The sequence below is a fragment of the Pisolithus orientalis genome (genome assembly GCF_024613125.1).
Source record: "Pisolithus orientalis strain OTSU chromosome Unknown F5J12scaffold_2, whole genome shotgun sequence".
NCBI classification, from domain to species: Eukaryota; Fungi; Basidiomycota; class Agaricomycetes; order Boletales; family Pisolithaceae; genus Pisolithus; species Pisolithus orientalis.
In genome coordinates, this window is record NW_026260783.1 from 2,116,243 (window position 1) to 2,141,089 (window position 24,847).

Here is a 24,847-nt window from a genome sequence, read left to right on the forward strand (position 1 = left end):
TCGAGCTGTGACGTATGGTAGTGTTACGTAATGTCCACGACGCCGCACGCTCCCCGGACTTTCTATTGGCAGACCTCATCTTCGTGAAGACCATGAGCTGGACAGGGTAAGAGTTGCTTCCACCTGAGTATTCTAAGCCAATGGTTTCATGTTTCCTTTCAGATTCAAAAAATCCCTAAACAGGGCAGGAACCACAGTACGCACATTCCAAGTGCCTCAGTCGCACTGGCGACAACGGAGCTGATTTCAGTGTTCTTCGATGCGCAGGTCTTGCAAAAGACTGGTCAGATCGAACGCACAGTAGATCGCGAGTTTGCTGATGAAGAATCAAAGTATAGAGCGTAGGTTTGATTTGGTGTGACATTTCACTGTGCGCTTGACCTGACTGTTTCCGCTTCAGTTTCGAGAAGGAATGCCAGGCTTTACAGAAAGATAGCAAGAGCTACAATGACGCTATGAGAGGTAGGTCCGAGATAATTTTCCTGGGGGCGAATGAATAGTACCGAAGCGACTTCAACTAGCGATGACCGCTGCCCAAGCGCGATTGGCGGAAACGATCGAATCCTTCTATGGTGCCGCCGATCGCACCTCCGATAGTGCAATGGCAAGCCACGCTTTCAAGAACGCTGTACAGGATCTGGACGCAAGTGTGCAGAGAGAATTAGTATGATTTTTTTTAACGCAACGTTGTTTGTGTTGACCGTAGCTTCCATGCAGGATGCACCCTACCGCACAACCATCATGGAGCCTCTGGGCAAGATGAATGCATATTTCCCTATCATCAACGAACATATATCGAAGAGGAACAAGAAGGTGTCGTTCGATCTTGGTGCAGCTTGTCAATTTTATACTAACGTGTTGGCCACCAAGTTACTTGACTACGATGCAGCAAGAAGCAAACTCCGTAAGGTGATAGAGAAACCCAGCGATGACCCTACGAAGTTGCCCAAGGTACCATTCTACTATACTTGCCTAGTATACCTTATTTCCACTCATTATGATCAAGGCACAACAAGAGCACGATGACACGAAGGAGGTCTTCGAATTGCTCAACGATCAGCTCATAGGGGAACTCCCTCAACTACTGGACCTCCGTGTCCCATACTTTGACCCTAGTTTTGAAGCCATGATACGCATGCAATGCAAATTTGCAGAGGAAGGCTACGAGAAGCTTAGTACTGTCCAGAGGTAGGACTTTCATACGAAGCTTTACTGTCAAATAGCAGACAGTTCTCCAGATACTTTACGGACAACGTGCGAGACGACTACGCCGCGGGCCAGCTGGATGCTCAGGTGCGTCGCCTGGTGATGTTGAGTTGGTTTATTTCAGTTGACTTGAAATATCCAGGTTGAAGGTGTTCTGCAAGAGATGAAGGAGTTGTCAATTTGCGGCGGTAACTAGCTCAGCACCCTTCCGTTACTGGTTATGCAGCAGGATTATATATATGATGTTCACTGAGGACTGGAGTGGTTTGGCAGCACCGCCCTTTTCATCCATTGTTTGTACGATACCGACTTAGTATCGACCTTACAGATGGCAGTGTACAACGGATGGCAATGCAACGTAAAATAGTGCTAACTGTATGTAGGATCCTAGACCACGCGTGCGATGACGGACCTGATACGATGCTATGTCAGGGACCGAAGCTGGTCACAGCGAGGCAGCCCAGCCAGATCATCTCGGCGGCAGCTTTACCAATGGTCGTCAGGGAGAAGCTCGATATCGGGTCATCCGCGTCTGACGTTGCTTCCGCCGTTTCCATCGTACAAAGCCCTAACCGCGCCAAACCCTCCGGATCAAACGAGAACCCCTTATGCCGACCACTACAATGACATATAACCGCATCAGTCAACCTCTGATCCTGGCATTCGCTCATGAGGTCGAAATCGTTCAATGCTTCCCAAGCAGGGCCGCTAATCGCAAGACCTACACTGGGGATACGTACACCCGAGTGACGAAGGTCATCGTAGCGCACGACACGAGCAATGACGCGGAAAGAGGTAAGGCATATAGGCATAGGTTCCGCGTCATGGGTACTGTCGGAACTCGTATGTGACCCGTGCTTCGACTTCCTTGTCTGTGCTTGCTGTTCGGGATTCTTTGCTTTCGGATCATCATCCCATGGCATGTACCAAACGAGGAGGTAATGCCGATTCTCAGGTAATATCGTCGCTGAGGGAGCGCGTGTAGTTGCCGACGTTTCACTCCCGTCCGTCTCGGCATCCAACTGGTTGACCTCGCCAACCCAAAGAGGAAGGAGCATGTAGAGGCAGTCCTCTGGAATCTGCTCGAGGACGTCTAGGCTACGCTTTCGCTTAGGACGTTGATTTGGAGCTCGACTTGTGCGGTTGTGTATGAAGGAGACCGACATCTCTGAAGGAGTTGGTGAGGTCATTAATGACTCGGGCACTCTCCTCTTGTTGCTCGCGTCCGCCTGTGACTATCCATGGGGGCTGGTAGAGGCCAACAGAGGAAGACGGACCTTCAGGCCTTGGAGTACCGAGTAGCGCACGCCAGATACGTGTGGGGAACGAAGGTCCGGAGTCGCTATTCGGACGATTGGCCTTTGACATGTAGTGCGGGATATCGCTTGGATCGAGTGCTCCAAAAGCTTCTGCGTGGGGCGTGCGTGTGGGCATCCGCTCCTCCTCAGAATCCGCACTGTGTCCCTCGCGGTGATGAGAAGAAGGGACAATACTCGTCGCATTTTCTGTGGTCTGGACAGAATCAACAAGGGGAACCGGCGGCACAGGCAAGGGTGGATGACCCACTGCAGGACCAATTCTTGGTGACGGCTGGGTATGCGACGAGGAGACGACCGGTGCAGACGCAGCATGTTCACTCGTGCTCCCAGTACTACTTGTAGCCAAATCCTGGCTGCCTGTGCTAGTCTCTTGCTTGGGAATAGTACCACCGCTATTGCTGCTCTTTCCCTTGGTGGTCTTTTTCTCTTTGCCCTTGGTTGTCCCTGATTTGGCCTCACGCGCACGTCGCTTATGCGAGTCCCGGAACGATAAGCCTTGTGTACCCCTGCGACTGCCCCTCGAGCCGCGCAGCTCGTCATCCAGTAAACCATGTGTGGCGAGTCGTTGCGTCGTTTTCGTGCTCGTGAAGTGCTCCTGTACCTTCCTCGGCGCAAGTAAGACACCGTCTCGCATATTAAGACGTGTATGTTGCGGGCCATTCACGGCGTTCAGTGCAAACAAACGGAAGATCGAGAATCCTGTCACCCGCGAGTGCTTGTGCACCAGCGAAGTGGGACCCGCACTACTGGCCTTGGAGTGGGGGTCCTTGACATGGCGTATGTTCAGTCGGTGATGTACTGCCTCGGAACCATCAGGAGAACGCGCTACAATATGAGAAAGAAGGAAGAAGAAAAAACGCAGGTTTTAGACAGAGAAAAGGTGTAGGGAGGTGTGCAAAAGTTCAGATACTGACGCTTTAGGACCGATCTGTCCACCCTGAAGAATCCGGTATTGGGACACCACCAGTGTTCACGTTGTCCGACGGCCATCGTCTTCGTACACTTCCGCAGTTCCGTGTTTAACGGGGGTAGTGGAGGCAGTGGTGTGTTTGAGGACCGTCGACCTTGCCTCTCCCTCTTCTTTGGGAAGTCCACATCCCGACATTGATACAACCATTGGTTCTCCATGATGTCAAACCCTTTGTCGTTTATCCGAATGTGTCTGAAGAAGGGGTCTTCGTTACTATGGACAGTCTGTAGTGTTGCCGTGCTCGTCCGTCGAGCACCCACAGCGAATGGAGCGATAGCAGTGACTTTCGATGAGGACGCCTCGGAAGATTGCGCCCCAGATAACGGTCGTAAGAAAGAGTACTGTGCAGAGGAGCGGAATGAACGTATGCTGCCTTCAGAATGTTTGGGTTGTAGGATATACTGGATGTCCAGGCCGAAATTACTGTAGAAGTCCGCTGGGGGCTGCGACGTTGATGTAGACGACTGTGTCGCATGGGATTCAGCCTGCACCTGAGCCTGGATCTGAGCTTCCAGAGAGCGCCAGTCTGCACGAGAGTGCGGTTCCGACTTTGGAGAGATGGCGGACGGGTCCTGGGGAGCAGAAATATGAGAGCAGTACTCGTCGTCCAGGCTACGACTGGGTCTGCGAAGCGTAAGGATGCTACTCTCGCGGCTGCGACTAGCGCCTTCCTGGGGAGCTGAAGGAATGTCCATGGGGAGACTGCCCCTCCTGTCTTCGGTGATGGGGCGGGAGTACCAAGGCATAAGATCGGCGAGGTCGGCGTCTTCATCGATGTCAGCCAAGGGGTAATCTCTAGCGAATGTGACTGGAGAGCTGTCCCCGCCGAGATCACCAACTTCTAGCTCGTCGTCGCTGCTGAGAAGCTCTGACCGGAAGCTCGCGCAGGAGCTAGAGCGAGAGCTGGCGACAGATATAGAAGAAGAAGAAGAAGCAATCCCATGATGACGCACACCGTGCCCAAAGGTGTGCTGGGAAGCATCATCGGGAATGACTCTGCCGCGACGTGGGTGGGATGGACGGAACTCACGATCGGCGGCTGCGGCGGGACGTTCATGGCCTTCTCCGGTTATCCCAGCGACAGAATGGTCATGTCTGTCGGAGGATGTGTCCCTCGACATACTCCAAGGGGAGACGAGGTGAGGGGACGACGTAGAAGGGAGTGGAACTGGGCGTCCCGCACCCTGCGAAGGATGACTGCAGACGGTTTGGAGAGAGGGGGACACGAACTGGGCAGACAAAAGGGGACCAGATGTCTGATCGGAACCCGAGGGACGAACGACGGGTGTGAGCGGGCTGACGGCGTCGTGCCCGGCCACGTTGAGTGACGAACGAGCCTCTCCAAAGGTAAAACTTTCAAGATCAGAATAGATGCTGATGCCATCATTGTATGGATGGGCATTGGCACGGGACATGTTACTACTGTGTACAGAGTGGGAATCGGGAGAGGGAGGAGCAATACTAGTGGGAAGGGTGGTGCGAGAAGGACGTCCAAGATGTATGGGCAAGCCGACGGTGGTTGCCAGATATTCGGAACGTGGCTGCTGGTCACGAGGATCCGAACGTGCAGGAGAAGGGAAAGGATCTCTGGAATGAAATGAATGAGCGAGGGCAGTGCAGAGAAATGAAAGCGACGCACGGATCTACAGGACCACCACCGACCTGTTCGGACAGGATGCGGGGGTCGACGATGTGTGTTCCGACGATGTACCCTGGCATGTCTAGGGCTAAGTTCAGCAACGGTTTCCAGCGTGGGTGTGAGACCCGAGTCGGGCGCAGTAGACGGGGAAGGGTTGGTAAAGAAGCACTGCCGGAAAAACAAAAAGAGTACAAGAAGAGTTGGAACGTGATAATCTGTTCCGACGGGAAAGCGAAAGCTCTGGGAATGCTAGGATGCTGATGGACCGAGCTGTGTCACGAGCACACCGCACTGGGTGCTGCGACGACGTCGACGACACCCGTGTCGAGCCAGTCAGGACGGTCGTCTTCCCAACGTCCCCCCTCCCCCGACTGGTCTGCCGGTCATGTGCACCTTCACGTGATCCGCCCAGCACGGCCTGATGGCGTAGTTGGTTATCGCATCTGTCTAACACACAGAAGGTCTCCTGTTCGAGCCAGGGTCAGGTCATTTCTTTTTGTCCAGTCTGCCATGAACATCTATCTGTATCACCTGCCCACCACCGGGACCATATCCTTCGGCGACTTCTGCATCGATACCTCCCCAGAAAAGACCTATGCACAGCACATCGCAGAGGTTACTCAGGCCAGGGCCAACCTCCGAGCAGTTCTCAAGGAGAATAAACGAACCCACGACTCGGAAAAGGATTACCTTAGGCTCGTCAAGGTTTGCCCTGCGTCCCCGCCGTTCCCCACCTTTTAATCCGCGCCTTCCAGGTCCTCGATGACTACCTCCCCCAGTTGTATGGGATGATGACATCCGTCGCTTCAGGTACCGTCTCTCTCCGTTTCGAACCAGGTACGCCCCCACTGCTATATGTTACTCCCGAACAGAAACCCATGATCGCAGTCTTCAGTTGGCGTACGACGCTCTCCTCACAGCTCCTCAACACTTGCCCCCGCGTCCCCCTCCCATCTCTTCATGCAGATCTTGCATTCTCTCTCCTCACTTACGGCATGGCTCTCTCCAACTTTGCACGTCTCACCGTAAACGCCCTAGGAAACTACGAACACGAACCCGCCATCTCGGGCATCGAACGCAACGCAAAGGATGAGAAACTCAGTTTCGCCGTGTCGCTCTTTTGCCGTGCAAGCGGCGTCTTTGCGCACCTCAGCAAATCCGTACTTACCGATTGGAACAATGCAGGTGTATCAGGACCTCGGCCCCCGGACTTGGCCACCGAGGTGTGTGCTGCGCTGAGCAAGTATGTCCGTTCTTCATCTTGCTACCCGCACATCCCCTTTCTTCAGTTTTGTTCTCGCCCTTCCTTTCTCTCTCAGATAAACTCTGACAATGTCACGGGAACAACCCCGCCGAACAAAATAGGATGGCCCTAGCAGACGCCCAAGCACTCGCAGTCCGCAAGCTCCTTTCCCGCTCCGCATATGAGAGTGCACTCTCTCCTGGCCCCCCCCTTCCCAAATCCCACCCCTCCACTGCGCTACTCGCCAAGCTCCACCTTGAATGCGCATCCTTGTATATATCCGCTCGCTCACTTGCCCTGACACCAGGCAAGGTTCGTGCCACGCGGAATGCCGCAAGTGAAAATGGGATGGGCGCCAGCGGGGAAATCATCGGTGAACTGACAAGACATCTCACGGACGAAGCAGCTTTTCACTCGGCACTTGCACACAAGTGGCTTGGTGTCGACGCCGGTGAGAGTGGTGTTGCCACAAAAGGCGGGGAGGCGGTTGGGTTCCTGGCATGGGCGAAGCGCGAGTTGGAGGATCTGTGTGGAAGTATTAAAGGGCACCTTTTGCGTAAAGACAGAACGCTTGGAGAAGGAAGAAGAGGGAAAAAAGAAAGGACCACTCACGAACTGGAGAGTGTGGAGGTGTTTTTGTCGCATTACAAGAAAATGAATGATACGGTGAGTGTCGTGGTATTATGTACAGGCATACTGACGCAGTCCTGCTTGCAGATAACATTTCAACCTGTTCCTAAACAATCGGACCTTCAGACAAAGATTCCCGCAGGGCGGCTAGCTGTCTCGCCCAAACCTTACCAGGCCCCCGTTCCCGCGTTTGGATCCACAGCTTCAGATAAAGCGCGGTCCCTGGCTGACGCGATGAAGAATTCACTGAATCTGGACGTCCCGCGCCGGACTGCTAGCGATACCGACAGTGACAGTGACGATGAACCAGTCAAGGAGCTGCCTAGTAGGAAGACGTATGCAGGTGCTGGTTCATACTTTTAGACTTCAAGGTGTAATTACGCGGTCTGACTGCAGCACTCGCTGACCAGGCTTGTGGACCGTAACTTCAGTTGTAATTTTAGAAGCACACAGATACTCCAAAATTCTAGTTTGCGGATGCAGGTGCATAAAGCTATCCATTCTCTGGGTATGGAGGGAGGCCCCACTCTTCTGGTTTGAATTCCTCTATGGACTTGAGTGTTTGGTCGGGTATGTGTGTGCCCGAATATTCGACATTAAGCAGGTTCACATCAGGGACCCAGATGGCTTTGACGATTCATTTCAGATCATCCACTTCATGAGAACGTAAGATCAGGACACTCACTAGACATACCCGCCCTCTTGCCAGCCTGGACACCAGGTATTGCATCCTCGAATACCAATCCTTTCTCTCTCTCTCTCCTCTCCTCTTCTGTTACGCTGTCACCCTCACCTTCACCGACTCCTCTCCCAAGTTTTTGACTCGCTGCATATAAGAAAATATATGGGTCTGGCTTGCCCGTTGTCTTCCCCCGTACGTCATCCGCACACACTATTCTACCATCAAACAAGCCAAATATATCCTGGAGATGAGCTGTTTTCAACAAAACATTGCGCCGTTGTGAAGATGTCGCCACTGCAATGGGAATATTGTGTGCGTGGAGGTGGGATATGAGTTTGCGCACGCCTGGGAGAGGTTGAACTGTTGGCCAATGAGTATCTTGGAGAACGGTACGTTGGGAGAGGTAAGTGTCAATCGTGAGTGGGATGTCAGGAAAGAATGAAAGAAGGTAGGCGGCTGCGTCGCGTTCGACTGTGCAAGGCGTGTCAATTGTTGGGTAGTTTAATGGGAAAAGGATGGGATACACACGCCTGCCCATAAGTCCAGCCTTGATATCCCATGTCATCTTGGCGCCGTACGGCGCAAGGATCTCATCTGACGATTAAAATCGAACAATTAGATGCCAACCGTACAGGAAGCGCCAAAGATATGTATGATCAGGTAGTCAGGACGCTTACTCGTAACTTTGGTATACACAGACTCGGTATTGATCAGGAGTCCTGCCGATTGAAGTTCAACTTGTCAGGGGACAAAAGTTTAGATCGCCGGACCAGCGTACCGTCCATATCGAATATGACATATTCTACTCTCGCCGGGCGTGCCATCGTCTCTGTGCTGGAAGTAGAGAACCCGAGGAGTGAACCGATCAGAGATTAAAATTACATCGCTGGTCGATTAAGAATAACCGACTAAGTAGCCTAATTTGAAAGACTTCCGACCATGAGAGGTCTTGGTAGAAACCTTCGAACAGCTTTGCAGTCGGGATAAAACGTAGCGCTACAAAGCATTCATGCTCATGCATCACCACCTGGCAAGTCCAATCTCAGTTCAGTGTATTGTACGTACATCCTATCAGACTGACGAGGATTGCAACATATGATGATCCGGTGATCGGCGACGAGCCCCGGAGCGCATGCCCTTACTCTTGAAGTGCAAATGAGGTCAGACTCCATCGGAGGAAAAAACCAGATTTCAGTCAGGGAAGTCCGGTACATAGGAGAGCTCACTATGGTGGCAGTATCAACTTGTCTGCACGAGTACTGATGAAAAAAAAGGAGTTCTGCGCGTGGTCCTTATGTCCGTGCGTGCGGTCGGGTATAACCGTAAACAAGGTGACTGTCGTCGGAGACGGCAAGTACTGATGTCTTCCACTTCTTTATGCTTCAATTCTGGCCATTCCGTTGGATAGTAATCGCGTTGACCGACAGGACGCAGGCTGTTGCAGGCAGCGTATTTGGTTATCTGGCCACCAAGCCGAGGGTACACGTATGCGTTTGCGCAGCAAGCTCGGAATTAGGTGCTATCTTGACAATTTCTGGTTTCTGGCAGGACTAGAGAGACTACCCATCGAATTCGATCCGCGGTTGACAAAACTTGCGAGTCAAAAAAAACATGTAATCCAGCCTGCATCATCCAATCCGCAGTTCCAGCGCATAGTGCAGTGGCATTTAACTTCCCCTTTCATTTGTTGTCCACAAGACCATGGACCCAGCTGCCTTACTCAGCCGTACATGATAGCTCGATATCGCGGCAGTCATCGCTGCCATATGGACACTTCGTGGTACTCTGACAGCTGTGCGGAGGTCCTTCCAAGATTACCAAGCTTCGTGGACCACCCAGAACCGACCTGATATATGGTGCATCTAGGCAGATCTTCGGATTACTAGATACTGGTGCCATATATGGGGCATGGGCCAAGGAGTCGGCGTAGTTTTCGAGGCCCCAGCTGCCCTAGGCGGAATGAAGATCATGTTAACCGACCCAAGAGTGCTTGCACACTACTATGCCAGGGAAACGCGGACTTACGTACAAACTGAACCGACTAAAATTTTCCTTCAGCGCAACGTATGTACGAAAATCGGTTTCTAACGGCCCCTTTTCACAGAGTACTGTGCAGTTCGGACGAGGGATACCGCGGTCGCAAGGCGAACACAAAAGGTAGGAATCGTTTATTGATATTTTTCATCTTCAGGCAACCCAAGTCGTTGACGCTTGCATTTGGCCAAGGTGCAACAACGCACCTCACCCCTATCTTTTACAATTTCGCTCTCAAAGTACGTTTATTCGCCTTCACAATATCCGAGACCAAGACAGAAATTTCAGGCGAAATCTGCGTGGGATTCCATGATTGACACCAGCGGTGGCGACAGCGCTGTCATCGAGGATGCTGAATTTGTCCACATTACGATTACACAAAGCTGAGGAATTTTTGATCCGAGGATAAACCATATTTCGTGAGCCAACTTTGTTTATAGTCACCCAATCCAATCCAACCGACCACTCTAGACTTGATACCATCGGGTTTGCAGGGTTCTCTGATGATTTCAACTCTCTTGACGGCAAACCTGCCTCAATAATTAAGATTTTCGATGCACTCGGATCGTCCCCAAACGATCAGTTGTAAATGTTGGCTTCGTCCTTCTGTCACAAGTGATCCCTTTGTTGGCTTTCATACCGACATCGAGGACTAAACTGCTTCTCGAGATGCAAAGGACTATGAAAGATATCTCGAAGGAATTACTGGCAAGAACAAGGAAGGAGAAGGAGGAAGGAGCACTTAACGGGGGAGAGGACGAGTCAACCATTGATGTTGGGTACCTTTCGTGATTGCTACGTGAGATTGCTCTCACAAGTGGTGTGCGCAGAATAAAAGCCAACGAATCGGACTCTTCCATTCGTTTGACTCTTGAAGAAGTGCTGGCGCAAGTGAATAGACAAAACTCTTGCTACTGGGCATGCAACCTAATTTCTTTACTTGCAGATAAAGGTCCTCCTTGTCGCTGGGTATGAAACGACGTCTAGTAAGCAATTGTTCAGCCTGTTGTGCCTCATTCCGGACTAATCGATTTTTGCAGTCTCAGTCACGTGAGCGTTGCTTGAACTGGTGGGGAACCCCGACATACAACTACGCCAGGAACTCTTGGCATTTGGTGAGGAGCCGCCATATGACCAGCAACAAAATGGGTCACCCTACCTTTGATGCTGTGGCGTACGAAACCTTGAGAGCGCATCCACCCGTGATAGATTTTGTTCGTGTGGTGCGTCATCAACTAACAAGTGAATTCGTATTCCTCCCTCAATCTGGGACCACCTTCCCAGGTGGCGGAGGACGACGTTATCACGCTCTCGGAACCAGTCGTTACCCAGTCTGGCGAAGTCGTCAAAAGCATCACCATAGCACGTGGCACGCAAATCAGTATACCTATTTCCTGTATCAACAGATCTACCAAAATATGGGGGGTGCAGATGCGAAGGTTCTGCGTCCAGACCATTGGGCGGAGGAAGATGGGATTCCAAGGAAGGCACAGGATGGTCAAGCGTACCGACATTTGTTGACGGCCCGCGGACTTACATTGGCTGAGTTCAAGGTGTGCTTTCTTCGCTGCTGAGACTATCAACGATCACTAATTAGTCTCACTCGAGGGGGTTATGTCAGTGCTGGTGAAGAACTTCGTGTTTGAGATGAGAGACGGGCCTGATACGCAAGTGGAGCTTGGCAGGGAATTGTTGCCTATGCCCAGGATAGTAGCTATCCGCTTCCTTTCTGAAATCTGTCAACCGTACACACGATTTTGCTTGGCCCGGCCTCACCGATAGTGACTGATCAGGGACTGAGCTGTACATACACTGCTATTCGGTGGCTGCTTACGAGAAATCAATTATTAGCTTAGATGCATACAGCTGCGAGTAGACATTTCGCGTCTTCAGTTTGAGCTTCAATGGAGGTACACACTAGCCATGACTATCAGATTTTTCTGGCTTTCTCACCCTTGAAAGATCGGTGTGTAGTTGCCTATCAGCATTTGATTAACTTAAGCTTAAGATGAGATTCGATACTTCTAATGATCACACTATAACGTCCTCTTTCCCCTCGTCCTCACCATTCCATCCAACCTTCAACCCCTCAGCCTCCAGTTCGCTGCGTAGGACCCCTCCTTCATGCATGCGTAGGAGGTCGTCCGACCCTCCAAGCGAGTGGCCATGTAAGATAATATTAGGGAAGGTAGCGTGACGGGTAAGGCGCGTGAGGATTCCTTTGATGTGAGGAGCATCGGCTATGGGGAGAACATCAGTGATTTGCGCGAACAGCGATGTAGGGAGTGACACGTACATCGCAGATCGACTTCTATGATTTTAGGTCGTGGAGTGATATCATAGCGCTCTAATAACTTCTTTGCCCGGGCCGAATACCTGTGCGCGTGAGTCGAACGCGTATCGACGCAGGCAGTGTTCCACAACCAGCAAAGAAGGAAAGGGGAAAGAACTCACGGGCAGTAGGTCTGCGTTGACTTCAGTTAGTACACCGTCGTGACAACGACCCCCCTCGAATACAAACAAAAAGTACCTTCGAGAATACAATTAGCGGGTACTCCTCCTGCAACACCCGCATCCTCTCTGCCCACCCGGCTCTATTCCGTTTCGATCCCTTACTCCATGAGTTCACGAACCCCCTCCCGTTATTACCACGACTACGATCCTTGTCCTGTCTCTGCGACATGATGGACCCCAGCGCATACCATGTCATGTCAACTGGTTTCTCGGGGTTTACTGGACCATTCAGAGCGTGTCCCATTTCCGTGCCTACGTTTGCAAACGCTTCTCTGCCCTCGTCACCCTGCACAACAATAGTTCGTCCCTGTTCCGTAGGCGCAGTGACGAACCATAACAACCCGAACACCTCGTCTGGGATGGTGACATCGTCAGGTACGCTTGTAGAGGGGTAAATGGAGCTGGATGAGAAGATACGGGCAAGAGTGTAGAAACCAACGAATGTGCTAGTCAAGAGACCGAGCAACAGAGTGCATCGGCCACGACGGAGTCCCATTGCAATCGGTCTGCCGCTGTTGTGTGACCTTGGGAGTTGCTGTTGGCGCGAGGAAGTGGAATAGCCGACAAATATAGTCGAATCCGATCCCGAGTGACCTTGAGTGTTCTATTCGGGGGATTGAATAGGAGATTGAGGGCTGTCTGGTTCAGACCTCCCACACGTGTGCCAGAATATACAATCAAGGAACATATACACTAATGGCTACAATACAGGGAATCGAAAGTCCATGATCATGTAGAAGGTATCGGAGCGAAGAAAAAGGACACAGTAATGCCGTCGTAGATCATGATTAGTTGCAAACACCATCATCGATAAGCAAGCCGCAACGCCTGCATACCACTCTACGATCTAGAAGGCAGAGGCCGACACCAAGTGGAAACCATAGCACCGCCGCCAAGAGACCGAGGATGCCAAACCTAGTCTGCGTGTCGTGGCTACCCTGCTGTAGACAGACCATTTCAGGATGGTCGGGAGGAAGTAGAGATGCCAAATGATCGCCAGTGTCCGGGTTGTGGTAGTGATAGACTGTGGCTGGTTGCATCGTAGGCGCCGGCCGACCGTGAACACTCATGACAGGAGGTGCTGTCAGTGGAGACTGGTGGGTCTGCTGGGCCACATGTTTAGCCTCAGCCTTGTCAGGCAGCGGTGCGTCTTAACCAGAGTCAGCAGAAACCAAGGAAATACAGACCAGATGAGCACGAACCAGAACCACTGTTTGTCTGGGCTGCGACAAATTCGTAGGCTGGAGGATTATCTGAATAGGTGATCTTTTATAAAATACAAGTAAGCTTGAGAAATGCAAGGCCATGCAAAGGCGACACGTACCATGTTTGCGTTAGGATAAACCAGGACGAGCGGTCTGAAGCCTTAAGCTTTAAGAATGGCAGCTGCGCACTGCGGGTGCCCTTGACTCGCTAAGGATCACGTGGTAACGCCCTGTTTGTCTTTGTTGTCGTCCATCTTGAACTCTTGCTGACTTGCCTTTTTTGGATGCTACTGATTACAGAAAACGCAAAAAAAGTTCTCAGTCTACCCTCAGCTCTGTTCTAATCCCCTCAAAACCGCAATAAGATGGAAAACTCGATACCTTCCACCACAGATAGAAATGCGTCATCGGAATCAATGACTTCTAGAGACTAGTTCGCACAGATCCACACTTGTGCTCCAGCAACGATCTGATCGCGATTTTTTCTTCTCTCCTTCCAGCTATGCAGACTCTTATGCACACTTTGGTACTTCTACAGTCATCTTATAAGCATGCGTGCATTTAGCTTAGCCAGATTTTTGATCATCTCCAGGTATTCACGAGGAGATGTTGAAAGACACTGTTCGGACAGGCTCGTATCGAGCTGCGATCGTAAATAACGGTCACCTGTTCAAAGGAAAGACCGTACTGGACGTTGGTTGTGGTACGGGAATCCTCAGCATGTTTGCCGCAAAGGCCGGTGCTTCTCACGTCGTCGGAGTAAGTACTCCTGTTGCACTGTTGCGAGGCCGGCTGTCAACTCTAAACACGAAGGTGGACATGTCAAACATCATCGATCAAGCACAAAAAATAATAGAGGCCAATGGCTTCAGAGATAGTTTGTGACTTCTTTTTTTAACCGTGTCGTGCGCTACTGATCCGGTGATCGACAAGCTATTACCCTGGTCAAGGGGAAGCTGGAAGATGTCGAGCTACCAATAAAACAGTTCGACATTATCATATCCGAGTGGATGGGTTATTTTTTGTTGTACGAGTCGATGTTGGACACGGTCCTCGATGCAAGAGACAAGTATCTCAAGCCTGGTGGGCTCATATTCCCCGACAATGCAAGACTATTCCTAGCCGCGATTGAAGATCAAGACTACAAAGAAGAAAAAATAAATTGTAGGTGTTTTTGGTCACAGAGACTAAATAACTAAGCGTGATCTAGTCTGGGACAATGTTTACGGCTTTGACTTTTCATGCATAAAAGACATAGCCGTACGGGAACCTCTGGTCGATACTGTTGAGCTCAAAGCAGTAGTTACTGACCCGTTCATGATCAAGGTTTGTAAGATCTTACCTCGGAGTCACGAAGAGTTGATCTCCGTTAGCATATCAACCTCCTTACAGTCAAGAAAGAAGATTTGACTTTCGCAGCTCCGTTCACTCTTACTGCAACTCGAAATGACTGTTAGTGTTAACTGCTTTTAAATAATAACTTCTGATCTCTCCCAGACATTCATGCGTTCCTTGCATGGTTCGATATATCCTTCGACTGTACCCACAGAAAAGTCCAATTTTCTACGGGTCCCCATGCTCAATACACCCATTGGAAGTAAGTGGACGGTTTTGCAGAACAGGAGCAATCACTTACTGTTGATCCTCACAGGCAAACTGTATTCTATACACCATCAACCGTCACTATCAACGAAGGCCAGAAATTGCATGGCAAGCTCTCCTGCGCACCCAATGCACGCAACAACCGTGACCTCGACATTTCGATCACGTTCAAGTTAGAAGGACAGGACGAAACAAAAGCAGACTACAAGATGTGCGTGATTTTTCCAGAAAAAAAAGTTACCACAACTGTGGTATCTAACGATGTAAAATGGGGACGCTGACCGGTTGTCAGGTCGTGATCGACCTCTTCCTCTCTCCTATTGACGTTACACTTGCACATCTACCTCACATGGTACCGTCAACGCTCAACACGTTTCGTATACCCTCCTTCCCACCTCATGCGCGATATACAGGTACTGAGTCAGGTGTGCTGCACCTGCCGGTTTGATATATATCCCACAGTGGCTGTTGAGGGAGTGTGCATATGGCATTGGGGGTTTCCTTATATTGACTGTAATGACGTGAGGTAAACGACAATGATTGGGATTGTAAGTGAAGGCACATTCAGTAGTGTCTTTTCAATTCTTTGTCACCATTTCGATCCATTGCTCGAGGTCACTGTTAAAGCGTAACGGGTCCTCCAGGTGAATCCAATGACCCGTGTCGTACCGTCTTTCAGTCAATAGTTCCACCGGAGTGTACTGCTGCATGCTGGAAGTCACGTAACTCTCGATGGCGACGTAGTCGAACTTGGCGAGAGCCATTAATGTGGGCCGTCTTATGAATAAATCCTCCGTCTCTATCCTTGGGATTTATATACGAGAAAAATGTGAATCCGAAGTCCTCACCGTCAATGATATCGTCGTTAACGCCTTGGACCATGGAGTTGTACCAGTTCAAAGGACCTGTCATTCCCCCTTGAACCAGTAAATTCTTGAGTTGCTCTCGGGGCTGAGACGATGCGATGAGCTTCCTTCAACGAAGTCGTTCGTTTGCTCACAATCTCAGGGAGATAAGTCGCACTTGCAAGGCGCCTCCCTTCCACTACAAAAGACTCCAGATTTCCTGGTATGTTCACAAGCGTCGTCCATATTTCTGGATCGGCAGGATAGAGAACATCAAGCAGGGACTCTACCTTCATTGACCGCTGAGTCCCGTTCAACTTCAGCCAAATCAGTGAAACCTACGTTTTTCTCTATCTCGGACGCTGCATTGTCTTTTGTGAGAAAGGTCCAGTATCCCATCACAGGCCGGCCATATACTTTTTCTTGCTCCTTTAGAGCCAATTCCAGGGGCGGGAATTTGGATGGGACCCCGTAAGGCACCGCGATAAACACGAAACCTAAGAACCGCTCGGAGTGCCTGATTGAGAGGATAGAGGCTATTGGACTGCCCCTTTAATGAGGAAAACCCTGTCAGCGACGCGTGCGAAACGGTACGCTCTACGTTACCAATCGTGGGCGATCGCATATGCACTTTCCACACCCTCAGCGTTGAGAATATCCACTATATCCTGCGCAATAGTTGTATGGGCAAAAGCAGCTGGATCGGTGGGTTTTTCTGTCCCTCCGTACCCTAGCATGTCAGGAACAACCAATCCGTAGCCTTTGGTACGGAAGTGATCGATCTGGTGGTACCACCCGTGCGAGGTGTCAGGGAACCCATGCATGAACAATAGGGTAGGTCTCCCCGCCTGTGCCCTGACCGATAGATAGTTGTATGTAAGTTCCCGGGTGGTCTTCAGCTTCTTGTATGATGAGGCTGGGTTCTCCATCATGTACATAGTATGATGCAATGATGACACCCGGAAGCAAACAGGGACTGATTACATAACCTTCCTATATATGGAAAGTGTTATTGTTGCAGAAACAATGACCAGGACGGGACGAGGAGAGAACAATGAAAGGTGTCCTCCTCAAAAGCCGACAATGGATTCTTCATTTGTTTACTCTTTCCCGGGTCTCTACCCGCCAGTTTTCGATTTGTCGTGCTCACCGTCGACGGCAGCCAGCACCCTTCAATTTCTCCATCGTCGCAGGCCGACCCTTCGTTTCGAATGTCCTTCTCATCCCGTCCTCTAAGAGGAGTATCACCTCCACCTGTTTACGACGCGCACTCGACTGTACCAACATCTACAACATCGCTTAAGCCGTACCTTCAGTTGCCACACATCCTTTCCCTCACATGGCTAGCATATCCAATCCTTTCCTTGATATTCATCATCTTTAGACTTCAGCTCTCGTCGGCGGAGTCCCAGACCGCCGTTGCCAATGCCAAAGATGATCTGTTATCTGCCTGCAACGCCGCTGAGGAGGCAGCTACCTCGGCGGCGAGCATGCCACGGTACTTGGCCATTGCTGCCAATCAACAGTTCGCCGATGCCGTGAACGGTACAATGAATGGTGCCCGAGCAGCTTTGATACTTGCTTTGACCTGTATGGAAGCCATCATCAACTTTCTCATCGACATATATCGTTCGACCTTTCTCTGTTTCCTCGAGCTGATCGTCGTGGGTGGCCTCAATTTGCTCATTAGCGCCGTTCAAGAGGTTAGGTCGTTCTCGCTCTGTCAATATAGTGTTTATTCACAGTTTCGCTAGATCACCTCGTTCCTTCAGACAACGCTGAACAGCATTGTCACGAGCCTCAAGAATGATGCTTCTTCCATCAACTCCGCCATTGAGAGCGCCGTGAGCGCCGTAAATAACGTCAACCCTTTCGGAACCATTCAAGCTCCTCAATTCAACCTCTCCAGCTTTGACGCTTTGGGCAACATTACTATACCGACGGATTTCGAGAATGCCCTGGTTCAATTGAATAATTCGCTGCCGACTGTTTCTTCAATTAAGAATTCGATTCAAGATCTGTAAGTTTTCTCGAATTCAGCCTCCGCGTAACCCTCACGTATTTATTCCTAGAGTGGACACTCCTTTCGAAGCCGTGAAGGCCGACATCAACAACACGTTCTTCGGCCTTACATTCGATGCGTCTGTTCTGCCTGTACCAGCACAGAATACTGTTTCGTTCTGCAGTAACCTCGACACATCTTCTATCGACAATCTCGGCAATGACCTTCTTCGGATAACCAAGATCATCACAATTGTCCTAATTGCGGTCCTTTTCTTGTTACTTGCGGGTCACTGTGCATTTGAGTGGTACAAGTGGCGCTGCCTCCAGCGACATTTACGGTACACTCGCGAGGCATGGCTCTCGGACCCCACCGTGTATCATTCGAACCCCTCACAAGCAATTCCAACGGTGACACTTAGCGACCACAACCTCCTCATGCTCCAAGTAGACGCTCAACACCCGTTGCTTACGCGCATTGCCAATTCACTGTCTGCTCGCTTCAGGTTCACCCCCTCGCAACACATCCATATCCGGTGGTTTTTACACTATATTTTCCACCCACCTGCGCTTGCTTGCTTCCTTATCGGCTTCTTTGGGTTATTGTCGGTTCAGATACAGCTAATTGCAATTGCCCCACTGGAAGCGAAGTATTCCGCCGAAGCCGCTGCGAGTGTACAAGACCTATCGAACTCCATTGCTACGCAAATCAACGGTAGCATGTACAATCAGTCTGCGTCATATGCCAACCAGCTAAACTCTAAGGTCGACACAGTGCAGTCGTCAATCAACAACGGCCTCTTTGGTTGGGTAAACGGAACAACCACTACACTGAACACCACACTGAATAACTTTTACACGGACGTGCAAAACCTAGTGACCTCTGTGTTTAACGGTACAGTCCTTGAGACGCCAGCCCAGGACTTTGTTATGTGTTTAATCGGGTCCAAGGTCTCCGCGCTCGAGGAGGCACTGACATTCCTCAATGAGAACCTCAACGTGGATTTACCCCGTGTCAACGACAGTGTACTCGTCCTCTCTCCAAAGGACGTGGACGAGATTACCCAGCCAATTGCGACTGCCGCAATCGGTGGAGGTCAGAACAACTCGTCCGGTCTCATTGGCCGCCTGGTAGCAACTTATGTTGACTCCCTCAAGCAAGAACGTATCATGTTCGCCATCTTTCTGGGCCTTTGGGGTGTTGCGGTCGTGATGGGTCTTTGTATTATCTTTTGGCATTCGTACACCAAAAACTGGGTGGAGCTGTACAAGAAGCGGAAGTGGCGAAAGGAACAACGTGATGCCCTGGAAGGTTTCCCTGGCCCATTCCGCGACGACATGCCAGGTCGCGATATTAAAGACACCGAAAAGGCCCCCACACCCTTACGCTCCTTCACGCCACTTTCTGAGCCTCGTTCTGCGTTCAGCCTTAACCCGTTCCGTCGCTCCACACAACCACAATCTAATCACCCCCTTAAAGCTCTGGAGCCCAAGTTCGAGAAGAGCTGGGATAGCTTCTTTCACGAGAATGTAGAACAGCAGCAGAAGTCGGAGCCTTCGGGCCTGCTTTGCACCGTCAGTAGGTCTGTTAGATTGCTGAACGTGGGGAAGAACGGCAGCAAGGGAGAAGGGGAGGAAGTCGCTTCGGATGCTACCAAAGTGAACTGGTTCAAGTCCGTTTTCACGAAGAAAGTGCAACCCTCTACATCCGTCACACTCGCCGACGAGCCCGCCTCGCGTCACCGGCCCAGACTGACGATCTCTACGGAACGTGCTGCATCGCTGAGGGAGAATTTGCCAAAAATTGAAGTGTCGCCCAGCGAGGACGAGCCTGTACTGAGATGGACCGTATCACGCACTCCACCAGCCCTTCCATGGATGAAAGACATCTCCGCAAGGAAGTCACCTCCTGTGGCCTTGCCTGCCCCGGAACGTTCTCGGAAGGACCCAAATGTCCCGATAGATGTTGGTTCTACACCTCCTGACTACGATCCTACTCCCTTGGCAATGCCACTGCACAACGGATTCCAACAACATCCCCATCCAACCTCGCAGCCACCATTGCCTATTCACCTTGCACTGTATCCTAAGTATGTTGCTCCCCACAGTCTACTTGCTCCTCCCAAGCCACAGTACGGACGTAGAGAAGTTTCATCTACCACCTCCGCTGCACGCCCATCACCCGACGTGCCGCCTTCACTGGTCTTGTCGAAGCCGGTCTCACGGGCACCTAACTCTGCCAATGATAACGCCACGAACCCTTTTGCTACGCCATTTGATGACGATGTTGGTGACCTGAAGAAAGAGAGGAGAGTAACAAACCCTTTCGCAGGTGTGGCCTTGTAACATGAGGATCGTGTGTACTAGTTTCCAGTTGTCTTCACGCGTTTAATTACACACAATGTATATCTAGAGCATGAGTGCTACGTATTTACCCGAGAACTAATAGGCACTGCCGGTAGTCGGCTATAACCCTAGTAACATGACTTTGCAATGGATCATCACTTCGGAAAAAGTCGGCCGATTTGGATTTACTGATAAGATAAGCAAATTTAGTAGCCAGCACTTCATTCCCTCCCGACTGGACTAGTGTGTGCTAGGGACTGGAAAGTCCGGAGTTAGAAGGTATGTTGCACCAGCACACCAACGAATTCACTCATGTAAGCCAGGGCATAGAAATGCTTGTTCTCCCAGGTTCCTCCGCAATGACCCAAACAAAGTGCCAAACGCTTTTGCGGGACATACAACGTATACGAGACGATATCGATTCCATAGACGCATTACACATCCATCTAGTCAAGTGCCTTCACCAGGTCGCCGAGGAGGAACTCAGAATTGCTACTTCGCCTAGCAAGCGGACCCTTGATCTCCTGCTGGATTATGGAGACCATACACATCTTCCTGGTACTTTGGAAACCGTGGATAAGGGAGAGAATGTTCTCTACGTCCTGCCACGAGCGGGGTCTATATCACCTTGGAGCAGCAAAGCCACGGACATCGCCACCATTTGCAACCTTGGAAAGTATGTCGAGAGGATTGAGAGGGGGGTCGCGTATGTCGTTCGAATGAAAGATGGATCGGAATTCGACTCCACTCTCGTGTCAAGTATTTCGCATCTACTTCATGATCGGATGACCCAGGTAGTCCAACTCACTTTGCCTCGGGAAGACACGATCTTCAGGCATCATCCCCCAAGCCCGCTGCGTACCGTCGAGCTCATCAGCAATGTAGCCGAGGTTGACTGCAATACCGCAAAACAGCACCTCGCTGATGCTAATCAATCTCTTGGCCTTGCCCTGGCTCCGGACGAAATTGATTATCTTATAAACGCTTACGTCTCGGGACCTTCTCCGATCGGTAGAAACCCCACCGATGCTGAGCTCTTTATGTTCGCTCAGGTGAACTCAGAGCACTGCAGACACAAGATCTTTAACGCTTCTTGGACAATAGATGGCGTTGTTTGCAACAACTCGCTTTTCCACATGATACGGAACACAGAAGAAATATCGCCTACAGGTACTATATCTGCCTACTCCGATAACGCTGCTGTATTCGAGGGCTCGACTGTGCCAAGGTTCGGTGTCCTGAGTAACCCAGGAAACGCTGAGCAATCGTACTGCTCCGTGATAGAGAGAAATCCGATCCTGATAAAGGTCGAGACGCACAACCATCCTACGGCAGTATCGCCCTATCCAGGTGCAGCCACCGGTTCGGGAGGTGAAATTCGCGACGAGGGTGCAGTTGGCCGCGGGTCCAAACCCAAGGCTGGATTAGCCGGCTTCACAGTTTCTAATTTGCTCATCCCGGGTTACGAGCAGCCCTGGGAAACAGACTATGGCCGTCCATCGCATATCGCGTCCGCTCTGGAGATCATGCTCGACGGTCCCCTCGGTGCCAGTGCATTCAATAACGAGTTCGGTCGTCCAGCACTTGCAGGTTACTTCCGTACCTTTGCAGAGTCTATCCCAGCATCAGATGACGGTTCGAAAAGTGAGGTTCGCGGGTATCACAAACCCATTATGATTGCAGGTGGCTATGGGAACGTACGACCCCAGTTTGCCAAGAAGTCCCAAATTACACCAGGAGCAAAAGTCATCGTTCTGGGTGGTCCTGGCATGCTGATCGGCCTGGGAGGTGGAGCTGCGTCAAGTCAAATTTCAGGCGCAGGCTCTGCCGAACTTGATTTCGCATCGGTGCAACGTGACAATGCAGAAATGCAACGCCGGTGTCAACAAGTTATTGACGCATGCGCTAATCTTGAAGAAGGGAACCCAATCCAAAGTATTCATGACGTGGGGGCAGGTGGCTTGTCCAATGCTCTGCCAGAGCTGGTGCATGACTCTGGGCTTGGGGCGACGTTCGAGATTCGAGACATCCTGGTTGCGGATTCCTCCATGTCGCCTATGGAAATCTGGTGTAATGAAAGCCAGGAGCGTTATGTGCTCGCTGTCTCCGCGGAAAAGGCTGATGAATTTGGGGAAATCGCGAAGCGGGAAAGGTGTCCATTCTCGGTGGTCGGTCAGGCCACCGAAGCGCAGGCACTGGTCGTTACCGATCGACTTCTTGGTAAAGATGTCATTCGCTTGAACATGTCCACGCTTTTTGGAAAACCCCCTCGCATGACTCGGGAGGACAAAACCCGTAGAGTCTTGTTCAGAACTTTCGACGCTTCCTTGAAGGCATACCTTCCCAATGTCCCAAATCCCCTGGATATCGCAGTCGACCGTGTTCTTCGTCTACCCTCTGTTGGATCCAAGTCATTCTTGATCACTATTGGAGACAGGACGATCACGGGACTCGTGACTCGTGATCAGATGGTGGGACCCTGGCAAGTTCCCGTAGCCGATGTCGCAGTGACACGTTCATCGTACGGATTTGACATCGTAGCTGGTGAAGCCATGGCCATGGGCGAACGGACTCCTGTTGCTTTACTCGACCCGTCTGCCTCTGCGCGGATGGCTATTGGCGAATCGCTCACCAATCTTGCAGCGGCGTCTGTTGCAGACCTTTCCCTTGTTAAACTTAGTGCGAACTGGATGTGCGCGGCTTCCAAAACAGGGGAGGGTGCTGCCCTATATGCTGCTGTTAGCTCTGTCGGTATGGACTTATGTCCTGCTCTTGGAATTGGGATACCGGTTGGAAAGGACTCTATGTCGATGTCAATGAGATGGGAGGAGGGTTCTGAGCAGCGTGGAATCAGTGCACCACTGTCTCTGATCGTCACAGCGTTTGCTCCTGTTGATGATGTTCAGGTGACATGGACGCCGGAGCTCCGCACCGATCTCGCGGAGCCTACGAGGCTGATATTCTTTGACTTAGTCCGGGGGAAGACGCGTTTGGGCGGATCAGCATTGGCTCAGGTCTTCAAGGAGATCGGTTTCGAGGCTCCCAACCTCGACGACCCTCTTCTTCTGAAGTCATTCTTCTTGGGATGTCAACAAGCAAGGAAAGAAGGTCTAGTGCTCGCCTACCACGATCGGTCTGATGGTGGTCTCTTTACCACTCTTGTGGAGATGTGCTTCGCAGGTCGCGTTGGAGCGGAAATTTCATTGGAAAGTCTCCAACCTGGCGATCCTATTTCCATTCTCTTCAATGAGGAGCTCGGTGCCGTAGTCCAAATTGGCGAGTCAGCAGTGGACCGCCTGAAGGCGATCTTTGCGGGTGCATCTTTTGACACAAGTCTAATGCACGTTATTGGTCGGGTCTGCAGAGATCCTGGTGATCAGGCCATTACTATAACGTGCAATTCCAAAACGCTTTTCTCCCGTAGAAGAGCAGAACTTCAAGCAGCGTGGGCAGAAGACTTCCTACAGGATGCAGAGCCTCCGCGATAACCCCACCGCTGCACGGGAAGAATTTGACCTGATCAGAGATGAGAGCTATAAGGGGCTGTACTACGACCTCACTTTCTCTTACATCCCATCACCGTCGCGCAACCTGATCGATCGCCCCAAGGTTGCTATCCTTCGGGAACAGGGTGTAAATGGACACGTTGAAATGGCCTGGGCGTTCTCCGCAGCTGGTTTCGAAGCCGTCGACGTACACATGTCTGACATCCTTAGCGGGCGAACGACTTTGGCGGAGTTCCGTGGTCTTGCGGCGTGCGGAGGCTTTTCTTATGGGGATGTCCTTGGGGCTGGAAAAGGGTGGGCAAATTCCGTCCGGCTAAACGGTACGGCCCAGGAAGAGTTTTCTCGATTTTTCAAGGGTGAAAGCACATTTGTGCTTGGGGTGTGCAACGGCTGCCAGTTCCTCAGTAATCTCAAGGAAATGATACCTGGAGCGCAGGACTGGCCTACATTCAAACAAAACGCTAGCGAGAGGTTCGAAGCGAGAGTCGCCACTGTCGAGGTGACCGATAGCGCTGCTTCGCGGCGCTCTGTGTTCCTGCGTGACATGATTGGATCGAGACTCCCAGTAGCCGTTGCTCATGGCGAAGGGCGGGCTTCCTTCAACGACATCGGCCAACAACAGACCGTGCAAATGAATGGCCTTGCCGCTGTTCGCTACGTTGACTCTGCCGGGTTAGCAACGGAACGATATCCTCTTAATCCAAACGGAAGTCCTGCTGGCATAACCGGGATACAGACTCCAGATGGTAGAGTTCTCGCACTCATGCCCCATCCGGAGCGCTGTCGTGACCCTGGAGAATAATAGTTGGTTCCCTCCGTCCCTCACTACATCCTGGCAAGGCGCTGGCCCTTGGTTCAGGATGTTCCAAAGCGCGCGGGCCTGGGTAGGCTGATGGTATGTCACTAGACCAAGTGTATATACGTGCTCTGAACACCATCATTCTACTAGACTCGCATCACGTCTCGCTCTGAAGCCCACATCCTCTGATGGTGACCAATGGTTCTTTGGATGTTATAGATTGTATAGAGCGTAGATTGTCTGTAGTAGGAAACTATTACTCAATTATATCCCGTCACGGTTCTTCGTCAATGGCGTGACGTTGTC

At 51.1% G+C, this 24,847-nt stretch overlaps 11 protein-coding genes and 1 non-coding gene across 12 annotated transcripts; 7 read left to right on the forward strand and 5 right to left on the reverse strand.

The window, feature by feature from the left end:
- Positions 1–37: 37 nt before the first annotated feature.
- F5J12DRAFT_799483 (uncharacterized protein) lies at positions 38–1,480 on the forward strand. The gene is made up of 10 exons (XM_051744284.1): positions 38–106; positions 163–196; positions 268–341; positions 401–462; positions 522–664; positions 718–813; positions 871–951; positions 1,007–1,188; positions 1,239–1,293; positions 1,349–1,480. Exons 1-10 carry the CDS (start codon positions 93–95, stop codon positions 1,400–1,402), a joined length of 795 nt encoding a protein of 264 aa, XP_051605210.1. The 5' UTR covers positions 38–92; the 3' UTR covers positions 1,403–1,480.
- F5J12DRAFT_909963 (uncharacterized protein) lies at positions 1,481–5,476 on the reverse strand. The gene is made up of 4 exons (XM_051749013.1): positions 5,135–5,476; positions 3,440–5,082; positions 2,371–3,350; positions 1,481–2,315 (listed from the first exon to the last, which is right to left on the reverse strand). The coding sequence occupies exons 1-4, from the start codon at positions 5,212–5,214 to the stop codon at positions 1,635–1,637; spliced, it is 3,384 nt and encodes a 1,127-aa protein (XP_051605211.1). The 5' UTR covers positions 5,215–5,476; the 3' UTR covers positions 1,481–1,634.
- Positions 5,477–7,401, forward strand: F5J12DRAFT_799496 (BRO1-like domain-containing protein). The gene is made up of 5 exons (XM_051744285.1): positions 5,477–5,839; positions 5,890–5,971; positions 6,023–6,377; positions 6,500–7,043; positions 7,095–7,401. The coding sequence occupies exons 1-5, from the start codon at positions 5,645–5,647 to the stop codon at positions 7,368–7,370; spliced, it is 1,452 nt and encodes a 483-aa protein (XP_051605212.1). The 5' UTR covers positions 5,477–5,644; the 3' UTR covers positions 7,371–7,401.
- On the forward strand, positions 5,550–5,623 carry F5J12DRAFT_t23. Its single transcript has one exon. It is a non-coding gene; the product is annotated as a tRNA-Val (tRNA).
- Positions 7,402–7,500: 99 nt separating the features above from the next.
- F5J12DRAFT_902875 (HAD-like domain-containing protein) lies at positions 7,501–8,513 on the reverse strand (the record flags this gene model as incomplete). The annotated part of the gene is made up of 5 exons (XM_051748334.1): positions 7,501–7,634; positions 7,693–8,160; positions 8,218–8,283; positions 8,367–8,408; positions 8,468–8,513. 5 exons carry the CDS (start codon positions 8,511–8,513, stop codon positions 7,501–7,503), a joined length of 756 nt encoding a protein of 251 aa, XP_051605213.1.
- Positions 8,514–8,722: 209 nt separating this feature from the next.
- F5J12DRAFT_924792 (cytochrome P450) lies at positions 8,723–11,525 on the forward strand. The gene is made up of 13 exons (XM_051749350.1): positions 8,723–9,020; positions 9,098–9,168; positions 9,556–9,753; positions 9,794–9,846; positions 9,881–9,962; positions 10,164–10,209; positions 10,271–10,502; positions 10,554–10,614; positions 10,670–10,709; positions 10,764–10,773; positions 10,823–10,946; positions 11,130–11,276; positions 11,332–11,525. The coding sequence occupies exons 1-13, from the start codon at positions 8,984–8,986 to the stop codon at positions 11,503–11,505; spliced, it is 1,275 nt and encodes a 424-aa protein (XP_051605214.1). The 5' UTR covers positions 8,723–8,983; the 3' UTR covers positions 11,506–11,525.
- Positions 11,526–11,685: 160 nt separating this feature from the next.
- Positions 11,686–12,879, reverse strand: F5J12DRAFT_202691 (thioredoxin-like protein). Its single transcript, XM_051738389.1, has 4 exons — positions 12,254–12,879; positions 12,178–12,188; positions 12,020–12,099; positions 11,686–11,963 (listed from the first exon to the last, which is right to left on the reverse strand). Exons 1-4 carry the CDS (start codon positions 12,731–12,733, stop codon positions 11,755–11,757), a joined length of 780 nt encoding a protein of 259 aa, XP_051605215.1. The 5' UTR covers positions 12,734–12,879; the 3' UTR covers positions 11,686–11,754.
- On the reverse strand, positions 12,783–13,662 carry F5J12DRAFT_202578 (uncharacterized protein). The gene is made up of 3 exons (XM_051738388.1): positions 13,562–13,662; positions 13,440–13,503; positions 12,783–13,387 (listed from the first exon to the last, which is right to left on the reverse strand). Exons 1-3 carry the CDS (start codon positions 13,562–13,564, stop codon positions 13,026–13,028), a joined length of 429 nt encoding a protein of 142 aa, XP_051605216.1. The 5' UTR covers positions 13,565–13,662; the 3' UTR covers positions 12,783–13,025.
- A 30-nt stretch (positions 13,663–13,692) lies between these two features.
- On the forward strand, positions 13,693–15,392 carry F5J12DRAFT_202877 (S-adenosyl-L-methionine-dependent methyltransferase). The gene is made up of 10 exons (XM_051738390.1): positions 13,693–13,875; positions 13,943–13,968; positions 14,035–14,201; positions 14,256–14,319; positions 14,376–14,606; positions 14,653–14,768; positions 14,816–14,894; positions 14,940–15,039; positions 15,094–15,255; positions 15,337–15,392. Exons 1-10 carry the CDS (start codon positions 13,808–13,810, stop codon positions 15,341–15,343), a joined length of 1,020 nt encoding a protein of 339 aa, XP_051605217.1. The 5' UTR covers positions 13,693–13,807; the 3' UTR covers positions 15,344–15,392.
- An 81-nt stretch (positions 15,393–15,473) lies between these two features.
- F5J12DRAFT_202900 (Alpha/Beta hydrolase protein) lies at positions 15,474–16,844 on the reverse strand. The gene is made up of 5 exons (XM_051738391.1): positions 16,496–16,844; positions 16,232–16,439; positions 16,045–16,179; positions 15,893–15,995; positions 15,474–15,843 (listed from the first exon to the last, which is right to left on the reverse strand). The coding sequence occupies exons 1-5, from the start codon at positions 16,825–16,827 to the stop codon at positions 15,623–15,625; spliced, it is 999 nt and encodes a 332-aa protein (XP_051605218.1). The 5' UTR covers positions 16,828–16,844; the 3' UTR covers positions 15,474–15,622.
- A 79-nt stretch (positions 16,845–16,923) lies between these two features.
- Positions 16,924–20,399, forward strand: F5J12DRAFT_735619 (uncharacterized protein). The gene is made up of 3 exons (XM_051741993.1): positions 16,924–17,592; positions 17,644–17,909; positions 17,962–20,399. The coding sequence occupies exons 1-3, from the start codon at positions 17,101–17,103 to the stop codon at positions 20,234–20,236; spliced, it is 3,033 nt and encodes a 1,010-aa protein (XP_051605219.1). The 5' UTR covers positions 16,924–17,100; the 3' UTR covers positions 20,237–20,399.
- A 64-nt stretch (positions 20,400–20,463) lies between these two features.
- On the forward strand, positions 20,464–24,830 carry F5J12DRAFT_799534 (CobB/CobQ-like glutamine amidotransferase domain-containing protein). Its single transcript, XM_051744286.1, has 20 exons — positions 20,464–20,515; positions 20,567–20,574; positions 20,611–20,638; positions 20,666–20,690; positions 20,724–20,794; positions 20,822–20,852; positions 20,874–20,912; positions 20,934–20,995; positions 21,035–21,094; positions 21,122–21,126; positions 21,151–21,288; positions 21,316–21,503; positions 21,525–21,630; positions 21,655–21,697; positions 21,722–21,835; positions 21,860–21,933; positions 21,955–23,681; positions 23,704–24,493; positions 24,540–24,637; positions 24,692–24,830. Exons 2-19 carry the CDS (start codon positions 20,569–20,571, stop codon positions 24,633–24,635), a joined length of 3,603 nt encoding a protein of 1,200 aa, XP_051605220.1. The 5' UTR covers positions 20,464–20,515; positions 20,567–20,568; the 3' UTR covers positions 24,636–24,637; positions 24,692–24,830.
- Positions 24,831–24,847: the final 17 nt, after the last annotated feature.